The following is a 12819-nucleotide window of genomic DNA, read 5'->3' as shown; positions in this document are numbered from 1 at the left end:
GGGAGTCTCTATCGTGTTCAGATAAATCGACGGATGTGCCCGAAGATAATGCACTTCTCACGGTGAAGACACGGCGTGCACGTGGCTAGGGAGTTTAAAGACCCTCGGAACATAATGAAAAAGTCGATGTTTATGCAGGGAAACCTGTGCGGGTGACTCATTCGAGTAAATGACAGCCAGTCGTAACGCTTGCGTGAACACCGCCGCACAATAATAGGTGAAACATAGCGAGTGTGTGTTTTGAATGTACGGTTCTTTTCAGATGGAGTAACTGAACCTTTGTACGCTCCTGTAATTTTAAGGAGATTTAAGGAGGAGTGTGATTTGGGATGGAGAAATTTGGAGGGGATGGTTGAATGTGGAGAGGGAGGGTTTGAGGCTTTGGATTTAGGGATTGGGTGGTTGGGAATTTTTTTTGAGTTTGAGAGTTTGGGGATTTAGGAGGACGAAAATTTGAGAATTTAGGGGGATGTGGATTTGGGGATTTAGGAGGATGAGAATTTGGGCATTTAGGGGGATGAGAATTTGGGAATTTAGAGAGATGAAAATTTGGGAGGATTAAAATTTAAGGGTGGAGAGTGTGAGAATTTAGGAATTTTGTTATTGGTGAATTAGAGGTTTCAAGGTAAGAAAATTTGGGATTTTAGAGATTTAAAGGGAATTTTGAAATTAAGGGTTGGAGAGTTTGAGAATTTAGAGATTTAGGGGGTGAGAATTTGGGAATTTTTAAATTAAGGGGTTGGAGAGTTTGAGAATTTAGGGATTTAAGGGGATGAGAATTAAGGCATTTTAGAATTAAGCGGTTGTAGAGTTTGAGAATTTAGGGATTTATGGGAATGGAAATTAAAGCATTTTAGAATTAAGGGGTTGGAGAGTTTAGGAATTTAGGGATTTATGGGAATGGAAATTAAAGCATTTTAGAATTAAGGGGTTGGAGAGTTTAGGAATTTAGGGATTTGGATAGTTGAGAATTTTGATGTTTGAGAGTTTGGGGAAATAGGGATATTGAAGGGTGAGAATTGTAGAATTTAAGTATTTAGTGGTGTGAGAATTTAGGAAGTTTGAAATTTTGAGATTTCTATATTGAAGTTCTATATTGAAGTTTGAAATTTTGAGATTTCTATATTGAAGTTTCTATATTGAAGTTCTATATTGAAGTTTGAAATTTTGAGATTTCTATATTGAAATTTCTATATTGAAGTTCTATATTGAAGTTTGAAATTTTGAGATTTCTATATTGAGGAATTTAAAGGATTTAAAACTGAGATTCATGAATTTAGGAATTTTACTATTAATAGAAAGAATTTTTACTATTTTACTATTAATAGAAAAAATTAGAAAGAATTTATACATTTTATTTATACATTTTAATTACCAAACATGTAAATATAAAATACGTAAAAACAAAAAATTTTCACACCCCCAAAATCAATAATTTGAAGTAAGTACCTAAAACCTTGAAAACTCTCTAACCAAATATATGTAAAAATGGAAAATATTTACGAGATAATAACAAGTTAATAAAAAGACATTCCCGCGTGAATGGGTATGCGTGACGATAATATAAAACCTCGTACACAATAGTTTCCTAATTATGTATTACTAAAATGCCCCGTTCGAACTTTACTCAGCCCTAAGTACACGGTACGCGAGCTGTGCCGAGTATGTGCGCGACAGGATCTTGCGCAGAACGTGCGTAATGGACTTCCGGCGTGCATCGAACCTGAACCAACTGGGGTCCACATACTCTGCTATTCGACACAACTATTTCTTTTTTCCTGGAAACTATTTCTCCTGTGAGCAGGAAACAGCATCCTGTGGGATGATTTTCCGACTTTATTTCTATATTTACTTTCATTTTGTGTTTTAGTGTTTGATTAGAGGAATCATTGATTCGAGAAGGAGGATTAATCAAATATTGATCTTCAAAGGACATTTTGATCGAATTTGATTTTGTACAAATTTCTGACATTTATTTTTTAGTTTCTGACATTTATTTTTTAATTTCTGACATTTGTACTTCTAACATTCATATGAACGAACTACTGATTGAATTTGAATTAGATTTCTGATTTGATTATGTTCAATAAAATGATTTATACAATTTTCAAAAAAGAGTTAATTAATAAATTGTGTAAATTGTCAAGGAAGGATTTAATCTTAACATGGTTAGTTAATAAAAAAAATTGAAAAGTATAATTTTATTATAGTTGTTGGATGATTTTTTTAAAAGTGGTTTGAAGTGTATTGATTAATTGATTTATTCGAAATTACAAATTTGTGATCTGTTTGATCCATCGTCGATAATAGGAAACGTTCTCGTACACTCCTGACACTACAGCACAGTTATGGCCAAAAGACACAACACCATAAATGGTGTTCTTACTTGCCAATGGTCCTCCTGAATCGCCATAGCAAGAATCTTTTCCTAATGTTCCGTAACAAAGATGGTATTCTTTTTTAACTAGTATTTTATATTCTGGAGTCTCATTGATGCAAATTTCGTGGGGGGTGTGACGCACGTAGACGCCCATTAGGACGTTGCTGACTTTTGGCTGGAAAAAATTGTTCTAATTTATTTTTAGACAGAAGAAAATATTTCTTAAAAATAAAATTGTAATAATAACATTTGCAACAGCTAGAAAAAATTGTTCTAATTTATTGTTACACTAAAAACAATATTTCACAAAAATAAAATTCTAATAATAATATTTGTAATAACCAGAAAAAATTTTGTCTAACTTATTTCAAGATTAAAAACAATATTTCTTAAAAACAACATTGCAATAAAACTTTGCAATAAAATATACTTATTAAATTTCCTTAATATTTCACTCAAGTTAATTTTGCAAATTTTCGTAGTTTCAAACTAAAATTGACAATAAAACTTTTGAACCAAATGAAAAATTGGTAAAGTAACACTGTAGAAATTCAGAAGAGATTTAAAAAAGAACTTACATTATCGTGAAAGGAGGTATAACCCCAGCCACAAACATGCAATTTTCTAGGTGGCGTACTAAATTCCCCAGGAAGACGAATTGCTTTAACAGTACTTGAAAATTGAAATCGAGGTTTTACTTGAAAAAGAGCTACATCATGATACAACATGCCTGACAACAAATATGGAAGTCTTGTATCATTGTACGTATATATTTTTCTTAACCTATGCAAGGAGCCTCCCACGTAAGGGTTGTTCGAGCCTGCTCGTACAAAATAATTCGACGTCCTCCCTGAAACTCTGTATAATCACAAATATTTAGGACAAGCGATTCTTGTGGAAATAGTTAAATAATTATTACGATGACATCTAAATTATTTTGTTGAAAAATGTAGCTTACAAACAGTGGAGAGCAGTGATACCCCAGTTGCTTGATAGAATACTGGCACCACATATGAATCCTTCAAAATTGTGAAGGGATAGCTGAAATTAATAATTAGGACATATGTTGTATAAAATGTAGGATGTATTTAGTGATTTATTAAAATTGTACCATAAATGGACGACTTTTTATGTCCACAGGCACTCCACCGATGATTTTTGTCTCCACTTTACAATTTGCATCTTGTACGTTTCTTACGATGATTAAATCTATGTGAAAGATAAGTGTGAATCTGTATGAAAGATTATCATGAATCTGTGTGAAAAATTATTGTAAATTTTTTTGAGAGATTAACATAAGTTTGTGTAAGAAGCTAACATAATTCTGCCTAAAAAAAATTTTGTCTAACTAAAAATAAATATAAATAAATGTAAATAAAAATAGAAATAAATTCTGCCTAAAAAAATTTACTTCTGTCTAAATAAAAATACAAATAAATTCTGTTTAAAAATATTTACTTCTGTCTAAATAAAAATACAAATAAATTCTGTTTAAAAAAATTTACTTCTGTCTACATAAAAATAAAAATAAATACTGTCTAAAAAAAAATTAAACTGTGTATAAAGAACTAACAAAAATCCATGTAAAAGATTAGCATAATTCCATATAAAGAATTACCATAATTGCATTCAAAAGATAAACATAAATCTCCGTAATCCAACAAGCATAAATCCACGTAATTCGAAAATAAATCTTGATACTTCAATGAACATAAATCTACCGTAATTTGACAATGAACGTTCGATGAACGTATAAATAAAAAAGAAATATATGTGACTTACATATTAAACAAAAGACGACCGGTGACGCGTGCATTTCGAGCAGCCGCTCACAGAAATATGTTTAATAAATCTGTAGGAGGACGCTCTGCATCTTTGAAAGCTATAAATGTCACGTTGTAGTGTGTTCTACAAACGCATCGCCGGAATTATTGCTATTGCTATCTGCCAGGGTAACGCGGATAAGGCGAAACACGCGAAGGATAAATTATGTAACGTCATTGATTTATAACGAAACTTTATTACTAGCTTAAACAGATTTGTTCACTGATTAATGTAATTAGTCTTCTTGTCTGTTTCTGCGAATATCGATTGCTGTTTATTTGACTCATTATTTAAATAATGTAGATAGAATAGGAAAATAATATTCGATGGAAATGTTAGGTTGTTGAGGGTTTAGGACGCGGTTACTATTTTATTTGCTGGTTCAGTTAGGTTAGGTTGCAGTGTTGAGGATTTTAGATACAGTTGCAATTTTATTTGCTGGTTCGGTTAGGTTAGGTTGTAGTGTTGAGGGTTTTAGACACGGTTACTATTTTGTTTGCTGATTAGGTTAGGTTAGGTTGCAGTGTTGAGGGTTTTAGACAGAGTTACAATTTTATTTGTTGGTTCAGTTAGGTTAGATTGCAGTGTTGAGGGTTTTAGACACGGTTACTATTTTATTTGCTGATTAGGTTAGGTTAGGTTGTAGTGTTGAGGGTTTTAGACACGGTTACTATTTTGTTTGCTGATTAGGTTAAGTTAGGTTGCAGTGTTGAGGGTTCTAGACACGGTTACTATTTTATTTGCTGATTAAGTTAGGTTAGGTTGTAGTGTTGAGGGTTTTAGACACGGTTACTATTTTGTTTGCTGATTAGGTTAGGTTAGGTTGCAGTGTTGAGAGTTTTAGACAGAGTTACAATTTTATTTGCTGGTTCAGTTAGGTTAGGTTGTAGTGTTGAGGGTTTTGGACGCAGTCATAATTTTATTTGCGAGTTCAGTTAGGTTAAATTGTAATGTTGAGGGTTTTAGACAGAGTTACAAGTTTATTTGCTGGTTCAGTTAGGTTAGGTTGTTGTGTTGAAGGCTTTAGACACAGTTACAATTTTATTTGCTAGTTCAGTTAGGTTAGGTTGCAGTGTTGGAAGTTTTAGACACATTTACTATTTTATTTGCTGGCTAGGTTAGGTTAGGTTGCAGTGTTAAGGGTTTCAGACGCAGTTATAATTTTATTTGCTGGTTATTTTAGGTTGCAGTGTTGTTGCCTTTAGACACAGTCAAAATTTTATTTGCTGGTTAGGTTAGGTTTGGTTATAGTGTTGAGCACATGATGAACATTGAGTACACATTATGTACGTATACATTTATTTATTTACATATATCATGTACATATACATTTATTTCACACACATTGCTTACATAATTTATTTATTAACATTTGTGCATTTTTCTTCAATTTTATTTTAATTCAATTCTCAACTATGCACTATACAATTAATAATTCCATACAATTATAATATTAGTAAATCTTGTACACTACACTACACATATCTTGTATACTACATACATCTACATTTTCAAGGATTATAATTTTCATTATTCTAATAAACAATTAAAGAAGTATGGTTGCCACGAGACTCCAAAAGCATCAAATCCTGTGAAACAAGACCAACTTCGTTATAATCGAAAGGTACAAATCTGCGTGGTCGATTCCTCTTCCTTGAATTAGTATCTTCCTCTTTCATGCTATAATCGAAGCAATACAACGTGGAGACAAAACCAATCGTCTCCATGAACATTGTAACCAGAAGAAGATTATTCGCGAGACAGGACAACATGCTGTCGTTCGTGCTTCGATATCTGCTCACACGATTCATGGATTCTATTAAACTCTTCATGGAGGCGTCTGCTTCTTCCATAATTTCTGCAAGAAAATGTTTATAAATATTCTGAGTTATAACAATCAAATATCTTAAAATATAATGCCAATTCAGTAGTTGTTATCATTACTCTCACGCGTCAACTCGTGGATTGATATCAGTAATTCTACCAACCAGGTTTAGAACGAGCCATAGACTGTTCCGAATCATCAGAGTTCGAACTTTCATTTTCATTCATCTGATTATCAGTTAATGTGCCTGAAGAGATCTCTCCATTTTCACTTATGGCGCCGCTATACAACTCCAGTAGCTTCGTCATCCACTCCATCAGGCTTGATAAAACCTTCAAATGACTCTGCCAAGCCTCGTTCAATGTATCTTTGATCCCGTGTATGAGGAACTGTTCGAAATTTGCGATCGATCGGTGCAATTTATTGATCGTGTTGAATGTTCTCATTAGCATGCCTTTTCTGTACGTTTGCAGTGCTTCTGACAGCTCTTTGTATCTGATGAAAAATGTAGACGTGAGTTATATCTTTTGTAGGGAATTTTGAAAATTTCAAATTTGTAATGTGTAATATGTTCATATGTGTAATATATAATATGTTCACATAGGTAATATAATGTGGTCACATATGTAACATGTGACATATTTACATATGTAACATACAATATGTTCACATATGCAACATATAACATCTTCACATATGTAACATATAATATGTTCACATATGCAACATATAACATCTTCACATATGTAACATATAATATGTTTACATATGTAACATATAACATCTTCACATATGTAACATATGACATATTCATTCATGTAACATATAACATCTTCACATATGTAACATATGACATATTCATACATGTAACATATAACATCTTCACACGTGTAACATGTGACTTATTCATATATATAATATATACCATGTTCACGTATGTAGCATGTGACATTCACAAATGCAATCTACATATTATCTAACATCTTCACATATGTAACATGTGATACATTCACATATGTAACATACAACATGTTTACATATGTAACATGTTACACATGTATGAATCTAACACTCAGAACATCTTTCTATGAATTTATTTTACCATCTACTTCCACATTTTATCATCTACAAATTTATTTTACTATCCAAACCTTGAATTCAGTGACAAATAAAAAGTGCTATATAAAATTGCAAAAATCTCTGAAAAGTCCTTCCACTACAAAAAGCTTCATTTTCCTTCAAATAAAAACTTGACATCCACGAATTTCAATTTCAACTTCAAATACGAACCTCGGAGTTCCAACGTCCTTCACCAACCGCACCTTTCTCTGTCCATCATCAAAAATCCCAAAATACGTCAAAAGTTCGTCAACAAGTTTCCGTCCCCATTCACTAGTCGATAAAACATCACCCAAATCCGTGGCAGCTCGATGTAAAGCCGATTCCTTTCTTATTTTCCTATCCAATATCCTCTCGAACATGTATCTCACCTTCTGCTTGATCCTCCTCGATTTTCCTCGAGCCGATTTACAGGAAACCTGGCCGAGCTTATCCGCTTGAATCTCGCAGTCGCTCAAGCGTTCAATCGCCTTCACCCACGAATTCGCGTCGACGCTTTTCCTTTTGTTGCTCGATCGCTGTTTCGAGACGGTCAGACACTCATCGAGTTTCCGCAAATCATTCATGCAACTTTCGTAACTTCCTTCGTTGTTCATTATGGACAGACAAAGAACCACGTGCCAGTATTTCTGGTTGTTACTTCTGACAAATGTTTTTGGACGACGGGAGATTAGGTTCGATCTGAAGATGTCGACTGCGGATTTAGGTGGGTTTTTGGCGAGGTTCAGTATTGCGCGACTTGTGGGGGATCTGCGAGATTTGGTGGTGGACTGGAGACATTGAGATAGGGTCTCGGTGAAGTCTGCTGCGTTGTGTATTACGCCTAGGAATTGGTGGCTTTCGGGCTGGTTTGGGTGCTGAAAAAATTTGAGTGAAGCAAGATTACCCAAAGCGTACTTTATTTATTAATTAAATTTATGGCACTAAAGTTTCATATGCTCAAACGTCTATGTCTGCAGACCCTATAATTCTAAATTCTTACGTTCCAGAATTTTCATATGCCTAAGTTGTAATCTTCCCTGGTCTTCACAACTTCAAATCCCCATATTCCCAATTCCTCACATCTCTAGATTCTAATATTCCTAGATCTCCGCATCCCCAAATTCTCGCATCCCTAAATTTCAATCTTCCCAGATCTCCACATCCCCCAATTCCAACCTTCCCAGGTCTTTACATCTCCAGATCCCCATATTCCCAACTCCTCATATCTCCAAATCCCATATTTCCAAATCCTCACATCTCTAAATTCCAATCTTCCCAGATCTCCACATCCCCAAATTCTCACATCCCTAAATTTCAATCTTCCCAGATCTCCACATCCCCCAATTCCAACCTTCCCAGGTCTTCACATCTCCAAATCCCCATATTCCCAACTTCTCACACCTCCAAATCCTCACATCTCTAAATTCCAATCTTCCCAGATCTCCACATCCCCCAATTCCAACCTTCCCAAATCTCCACTTCCCCAAATTCTCATATTCCCAACTCCTCACGTCCCCAAATCTTCACATCTCTAAATTCCAATCTTCTCAGATCTCCACATTTCCAAATTCCAATCTTCCCAGATCTCCACATTTCCAAATTCCAACCTTCCCAAATCTCCACATTCCCAAATCCTCATATTCCCAACTCCTCACGTCCCCAAATCTTCACACCTCTAAATTCCAATCTTCCCAGATCTCCACATTTCCAAATTCCAACCTTCCCAGATCTCCACATCCTCCAATTCCAACCTTCCCAAATCTCCACATTCCCAACTCCTCACGTCCCCAAATTCTCACACCTCTGAATTCCAATCTTTCCGGATCTCCATATTCCCAAATTCCAACCTTCCCAGATCTCCACATCCCCGAACTCTAACCTTCTCAGACCTTCCCACCCCTAAATTTCCACATACTCAAATCTCACATCTCCACATATCCACCTAACCTCAAAATCTCAAATCCCCAAATAATGAAATCTCCCACATCCCCAAAATTCCATCCCCTAAATTTCCACCTCCTCAAATTCTAACCTTCTCAGATTGTCCCAACCCTAAATTTCCATATTCCCAAATCCTCACATCCCCACATATCGACATATCCTCAACATCTCACATCCCCAAAATTCTGTCCCCTAAATTCCCACCTCCCCAAATCTCTTTCCTCATTTTCTCTAAACTTCCTATCTCTCCACTTCCCAACTTTCCACCTTTTCAAATCCTAAACAAAAATCTCCAAATTCTAAAACTTCAGAACCCACCTTCGTTGCATTCGCATCTCGAAATTGCGACCGAATCTGTACTCCAACTTCGTTAACCACGTTCGCAACATCTCGGAATATGTAAGCTCCTTGTAGCACACTTTCAGAGAACCAGTCATCAGACAGTGGATCATTGTTCGTGTTCTGCTTATACGATCGTACAGTATTCATCAGTCTACAGTCCTCTGCAAATTTTGCAAGAGCTCCTCTTACGGAGTCGCACATTCTGCGTATGGATACTTGCACATCTTTCGAGTCCCTCGATCTTGCTCGCAATGTAATTGTTCCGTTCATGGAATTTGTTAGTTTGGACAAAAATCGTTGGAGAGATTTCTCCAGTTGATGTAGTCTTTGATGGCTGACCAGAGTGAAGTCATAATCTATTTGCTGGTTTTCTTGTAGCTTTGTGGGCGATCTATGATGCTCGGAAGCGGAGTTGTGGATGGCATCTGTATGATATTTTAGAAAAGTTGATAGATGCAATATTTTAGAAAAATTAATAGATACAATATTTTAGAAAAATTAATAGATACAATATTTTAGAAAAGTTGATAGATACAATATTTTAGAAAAATTAGTAGATACAATATTTTAGAATAATTAATAGATACAATATTTCAGAAAAATTAATAAATACAATATTTCAGAAAAATTAATAAATACAATATTTTAGAAAAATTGATAAATTAACATTGAGGAAGATTGTCAATTGTACTTACGAAGAAAAATTGTGAAGAATATCAGTTTGAGAAGCATGGCGAAGACTTGAACGATTAGAAGACTGTTTCTGTTTTATATAATTCTTGGGTTATGGTAAAATGGAGGTTTTAGATAAGTGTGAAATATTGCTGTAGCTTCGTTTCAGATTAGAACACATAAAACACATAGAAGACATAAAATTCTACGTATTTAAAGAATGAAATATTGAAAATGCTTGAAAATAAATCTTCAAGGAAATAAAGGAGAAAAATACAAAAATAGAATACTTTGCAATTTTATTTATTTCCTCTAACGTAACATTTAATTGCTATAATTTATCCGACAAAATTGCTAACAATTGAAAATAATTGGTCTTCAGATACAAATCACATTAAATTCCCGACGTTATCAAATGGTTCTCTATCAGTAAATAAACATTGTTTTGAAGATACAAATTCAGTACAAGATGTGAAACAACTGGTATTTAACAAAGGACTATTTAATTGGTGTTTAAGAAAGGGATATTTAACTGGTATTTAACATCAAGTTACAGAAACAAAAGATATGCGTCAAAGTGTCAGTGACACTTAGCTAAAATCATCCAAGATGTTCAGATAATGCCTTTGGCAAGTGGCGTTTCTTTAACGCACCTGTGACAAAGCTGATGTCATCGTGATGATTGATCTCGTTGACTCACTGATGCTATTCGAGAAGCATGGCGCCATTGCTGATACCGTAGATAGCACGAATAAATTTCAATTATTCATTAACACTTCAATTAATTTTATGCTGTACTGCTGTAAATTATTTCTAGTCACCTTTGTTGCATTTTAGAAAAATTGCTACATTAATATAATTCATTAATGTAGTTATTAGTTTTATAGTGTACAAGGTTCTTATTTAGTTTATACAGTTTTTTACTGTACAACAAATTATTACAAATTATAAAAATTTCACAGTGTTTATATTTTACAAAGACTTCATGAAGGTTTCACGAAAATTTTATTAAGGTTTCTTGAAGAGTTTTATAGTGTACAACAAATTATTACAAATTACACAAATTTCACAGTGTTTATATTTTATAAAGACTTCATGAAGGTTTCATGAAAATTTCATTAAGGTTTCTTGAAGGGTTTTATAATGTACAACAAATTATTACAAATTATATAAATTTCACAGTGTTTATATTTTACAAAGACTTCATGAAGGTTTCATGAAAATTTCATTAAGGTTGCTTGAAGAGTTTTACACTGTACAATAAATTATTACAAATTATACAAATTTCACAGTGTTTATATTTTACAAAGACTTCATGAAGGTTTCATGAAAATTTCATAAAGGTTTCTTGAAGATTTCACGAAGGTTTCTTAAAGGTTTCATAAAGGTTAAAGTTCATCAAGGTTTCTTTAAATAAATAAATTACTGCAACTAATATTTTGAGGTAGAATTAACTAAAATCCTCCACATAAATTCTAAGTATAATACCTCTAAAAAAAATTATATTCCTTCAACCATAATCTAAAACATCTTAAAAAGAACTTAAAAACCGAGGACCAAGGATCCACCATTTTATAAAACTCTCCAAACTTCACTCATCAATAACTTCCAAACCATTCATCCTATACTTCTCAAACTTTACAAAAAATATTTTAATGTGATAACAAATTTATACATCCTAAAACAAAGAACATAAAAACCGAGGACCAAAGATCCACCATTTTATAAAACTCTCCAAACTTCACTCATCAATAACTTCCAAACCATTCATCCTATACTTCTCAAACTTTACAAAAAATATTTTAATATGATAACAAATTTATACATCCTAAAAAGAACTTAAAAACCGAGGACCAAAGGTCCACCATTTTATAAAACTCTCCAAACTTCACTCATCAATAACTTCCAAACGCTTCATCCTATACTTCTCAAACTTTGTATAGAATGTTTTAATGTGATAACAAACTTATATCCAAATTTTAAGAAAAATCCATGAAGATTTCCAAAAGTGTAATATAATACAAAATATTCGAAAGGCAGAGTCCGTCACAGAGCGCCATCTAGCGACTGGAGACGAAGCTCGACGTTTAGGTATACCATCGCGACTAGTGTCAGTTGATTCAAGCTGACCTACCGGCGTTAACGTCAACATTTCTCTGGAATTTCTGGCAGTGCTGGTTCTGAACGGTAGAAAAGTGACGTTTCGAGACAGGTTTCAGTGAACGATGTTCTGAGATTCTACCTGGGCGTGAAATCTCGACAAAATGGACGAGGAGGCGATGTGGAAAGATTTCTATCACAAGATCGTCGAGGAGAAGGAGAAGGAAAAGGAGAATGAAGAGCAGAAATCGGAGCACGAGACAAGGTAGAGAGGAACACGGATCGAAGATGATATTTAACGTGAAATTAACCCGCTGTTTGTGTTACTAACTGAAATTGACCGATCGTTTAACGCCGATGTTTGACGATGAATGAGGAGTGCACTTCCTGGTAAGAGGCTGAGGTAATTGAGCTAATTGCTTCGGCATGGCGCAGGTGCTCGATCAAAATTTGATGGACTGAAGGTTATTCGAGTGGAGCTCGCTTGTGGATTTTTCAATTTTTTAATCTTTGAGTTAAGTTTTCATTTCTGGGTCTGATTTTGAAATTTATTGGAGTTATCGAGGCATTCTGAGAATCAAATTTCAATTTGATGTCAAATTGAATCAATTGTCAAATTAACAAGTTGGTCTCA

General features: G+C 34.0%; 3 protein-coding genes across 12 annotated transcripts in view; 1 reads left to right on the top strand and 2 right to left on the bottom strand.

The window, feature by feature from the left end:
* The window catches only part of stac (C2 and C2B_Munc13-like domain-containing protein staccato), a 55151-nt gene that overhangs the window by 2113 nt on the left and 40219 nt on the right, over positions 1-12819 (top strand). For 3 of the 10 annotated variants that reach the window (XM_076540327.1, XM_076540323.1, XM_076540322.1), the window contains exon 1: positions 12199-12450. The exons of 3 other annotated variants lie outside the window; for them this stretch is intronic. In XM_076540327.1, the coding sequence (XP_076396442.1) occupies positions 12350-12450 (101 nt within the window). In that variant the 5' untranslated portion in view covers positions 12199-12349. Of the gene's footprint in view, positions 1-12198; positions 12451-12537; positions 12589-12819 lie in introns of those variants that run through there. 4 more of the 10 variants (XM_076540329.1, XM_076540325.1, XM_076540326.1 and 1 more) reach the window with 3 other exon arrangements.
* Positions 1967-4207, bottom strand: LOC100881822 (trypsin delta). The gene is made up of 5 exons (XM_076540385.1): positions 4163-4207; positions 3492-3589; positions 3339-3421; positions 2959-3238; positions 1967-2555 (listed from the first exon to the last, which is right to left on the bottom strand). Exons 1-5 carry the CDS (start codon positions 4194-4196, stop codon positions 2271-2273), a joined length of 780 nt encoding a protein of 259 aa, XP_076396500.1. The 5' UTR covers positions 4197-4207; the 3' UTR covers positions 1967-2270.
* On the bottom strand, positions 5496-10938 carry LOC105661749 (uncharacterized). Its single transcript, XM_012286126.2, has 6 exons — positions 10739-10938; positions 10109-10243; positions 9390-9838; positions 7320-8005; positions 6193-6524; positions 5496-6062 (listed from the first exon to the last, which is right to left on the bottom strand). The coding sequence occupies exons 2-6, from the start codon at positions 10143-10145 to the stop codon at positions 5740-5742; spliced, it is 1827 nt and encodes a 608-aa protein (XP_012141516.2). The 5' UTR covers positions 10146-10243; positions 10739-10938; the 3' UTR covers positions 5496-5739.

Source organism: Megachile rotundata, chromosome 15 (genome assembly GCF_050947335.1).
Source record: "Megachile rotundata isolate GNS110a chromosome 15, iyMegRotu1, whole genome shotgun sequence".
NCBI lineage: Eukaryota > Metazoa > Arthropoda > Insecta > Hymenoptera > Megachilidae > Megachile > Megachile rotundata.
Note: the sequence above shows the minus strand (reverse complement) of the source record. Positions and strands in the feature narration are given on the sequence as shown.

Coding starts and splice junctions, on each gene's coding strand:
- LOC100881822 (XM_076540385.1), bottom strand. CDS start 4,196: ATGCACGCGTCACCGGTCGTCTTTTGTTTAATAT. Junction 3,590..4,162: donor GGTCGTCTTTTGTTTAATAT/GTAAGTCACATA, acceptor TCTTTCACATAG/ATTTAATCATCGTAAGAAAC. Junction 3,422..3,491: donor TAAAAAGTCGTCCATTTATG/GTACAATTTTAA, acceptor TATTAATTTCAG/CTATCCCTTCACAATTTTGA.
- LOC105661749 (XM_012286126.2), bottom strand. CDS start 10,145: ATGCTTCTCAAACTGATATTCTTCACAATTTTTCTTC. Junction 8,006..9,389: donor GAGATGCGAATGCAACGAAG/GTGGGTTCTGAA, acceptor AAATTTTTTCAG/CACCCAAACCAGCCCGAAAG. Junction 6,063..6,192: donor TATGGCTCGTTCTAAACCTG/GTTGGTAGAATT, acceptor ATTTTCTTGCAG/AAATTATGGAAGAAGCAGAC.